This window comes from Cryptomeria japonica, chromosome 5 (assembly GCF_030272615.1).
Source record: "Cryptomeria japonica chromosome 5, Sugi_1.0, whole genome shotgun sequence".
In the NCBI taxonomy this organism is placed as follows: domain Eukaryota; kingdom Viridiplantae; phylum Streptophyta; class Pinopsida; order Cupressales; family Cupressaceae; genus Cryptomeria; species Cryptomeria japonica.
This window is the reverse complement of record NC_081409.1, coordinates 692,865,063-692,866,547: the sequence shown is the minus strand read 5'-3', so window position 1 is coordinate 692,866,547 and position 1,485 is coordinate 692,865,063. Positions and strand designations below refer to the sequence as shown.

The following is a 1,485-nucleotide window of genomic DNA, read 5'->3' as shown; positions in this document are numbered from 1 at the left end:
AAATCAACTTCTAGATATTTTATAACTTAAGATTTATTGTAATCTATTTAACAACTAATTTATTTATTAGATATCTACAGTAACAATAAAATAAAATAATATATTAAATATATTTTTATTATTATATGTTTATTTTTAATATTTAATTATATATATTTTTATTATTTTTATGAATAAATGTAAGCACCCTTTATTAAAAAACAAAAATATTAAATGTGTTCAGAAAAGTGGGTGGATTTGAAATAGTACTATGAAGAGTTCATACGAATCTATTCACTATATTATACAACATCATGATATGAAAAACCAATTCAAATAAAGTGGCCGATAAATATAAAATCACAGCCCAGAAACCATAAGAACATATTGACTGTGTTGTGGGTAGATATAAAATGAACAGCCCAGAAACCATGCTTCTATGGGTCAATTTTAGCCTTTAGTGTTCATTGATATATTTATGTTATTTATGTAGACTTTGAAAAACATGCTGCTCTCAGTCATCGATGTTATCTTATCTTGCTAGCAAGCAGAAGATAATGTTGTTATTTCCCTTGAATAATTCTGCCATAAACAGCGTTTTGACAGGGTCATTCGATTGATGCCCAGATTTCCTCTATAAATACAAAGCACAGCTCCTCGAGTAGTACCTATAAGCATTGTTCTCTATATCAACATTGAATTGTAACGCTATGAAGAATACTATTGCTTTGAAATACATAGGAATACTGCTTGTATGCCTCTTGTTTGTAAGGCCTTCCGTGGGTAGTTATTTTAGTGTATGGGCAGGTTCTGGGTGTAGTAACCAGGCTGCTACTTACAGTAACTGTGGGTGTACTAATGTAGCCAGCGATTTGCATGGAGGATATCAGTTTGTATACCAAGGACAAACTGCCGCTGCTTATAATGCTGCTAATTGTGATGGCGTAGCACATACTCGATTTACTAGCAGTGTAAGCGGCTGCATCGCTTTTGGCTGGAACAGCTTCTTCATTCAGTGCTGATAATGGTGTCTTCTGTGTCTTTCTTCGTCTCTATGGTAGGATGAGTTGTGTTAGGATTTATATCTTGTCTTTATGATTTGTATCTGGGGTAGTGTGTGAAATTAGGGTTAGAATGTATCTGGTGTGCTAGTTTGATAGTATGAATAAAGAGACGTATTCTGTGCTAAGCTGTGTCTATTAATGGAGTTAAATGACGATTTGTGACCTGTCTTTATGAATTGTATCAGCGCTAGTTTGTTTTATTTGGTAAGGATTCGAATCTGGTATTTATTATTGACAAGCACCATTACTGTTAAATCTAGTAAGACTTTTATATAACCTTTGTGATTGAAAGCATCTCTTTGGTTAGATTTACTGAGAATTTGTATTTGCCCCTTATGATTCAGAGATAAATTTCGGGTTCAAATTGTGGAAAATGTATATCTCGAGAGGCAATTTACAACTATATATATATAAATAATAAAACTTCGTCTTGAGGTCTTGT

The 1,485-nt window shown here is 32.5% G+C and overlaps 1 protein-coding gene across 1 annotated transcript; it reads left to right on the top strand.

Moving 5' to 3' along the window:
* Window positions 1-669: 669 nt before the first annotated feature.
* LOC131067316 (antimicrobial peptide 1-like) lies at window positions 670-1,166 on the top strand. Its single transcript, XM_058002277.2, has one exon. It carries the CDS (start codon window positions 690-692, stop codon window positions 999-1,001), a length of 312 nt encoding a protein of 103 aa, XP_057858260.1. The 5' UTR covers window positions 670-689; the 3' UTR covers window positions 1,002-1,166.
* Window positions 1,167-1,485: the final 319 nt, after the last annotated feature.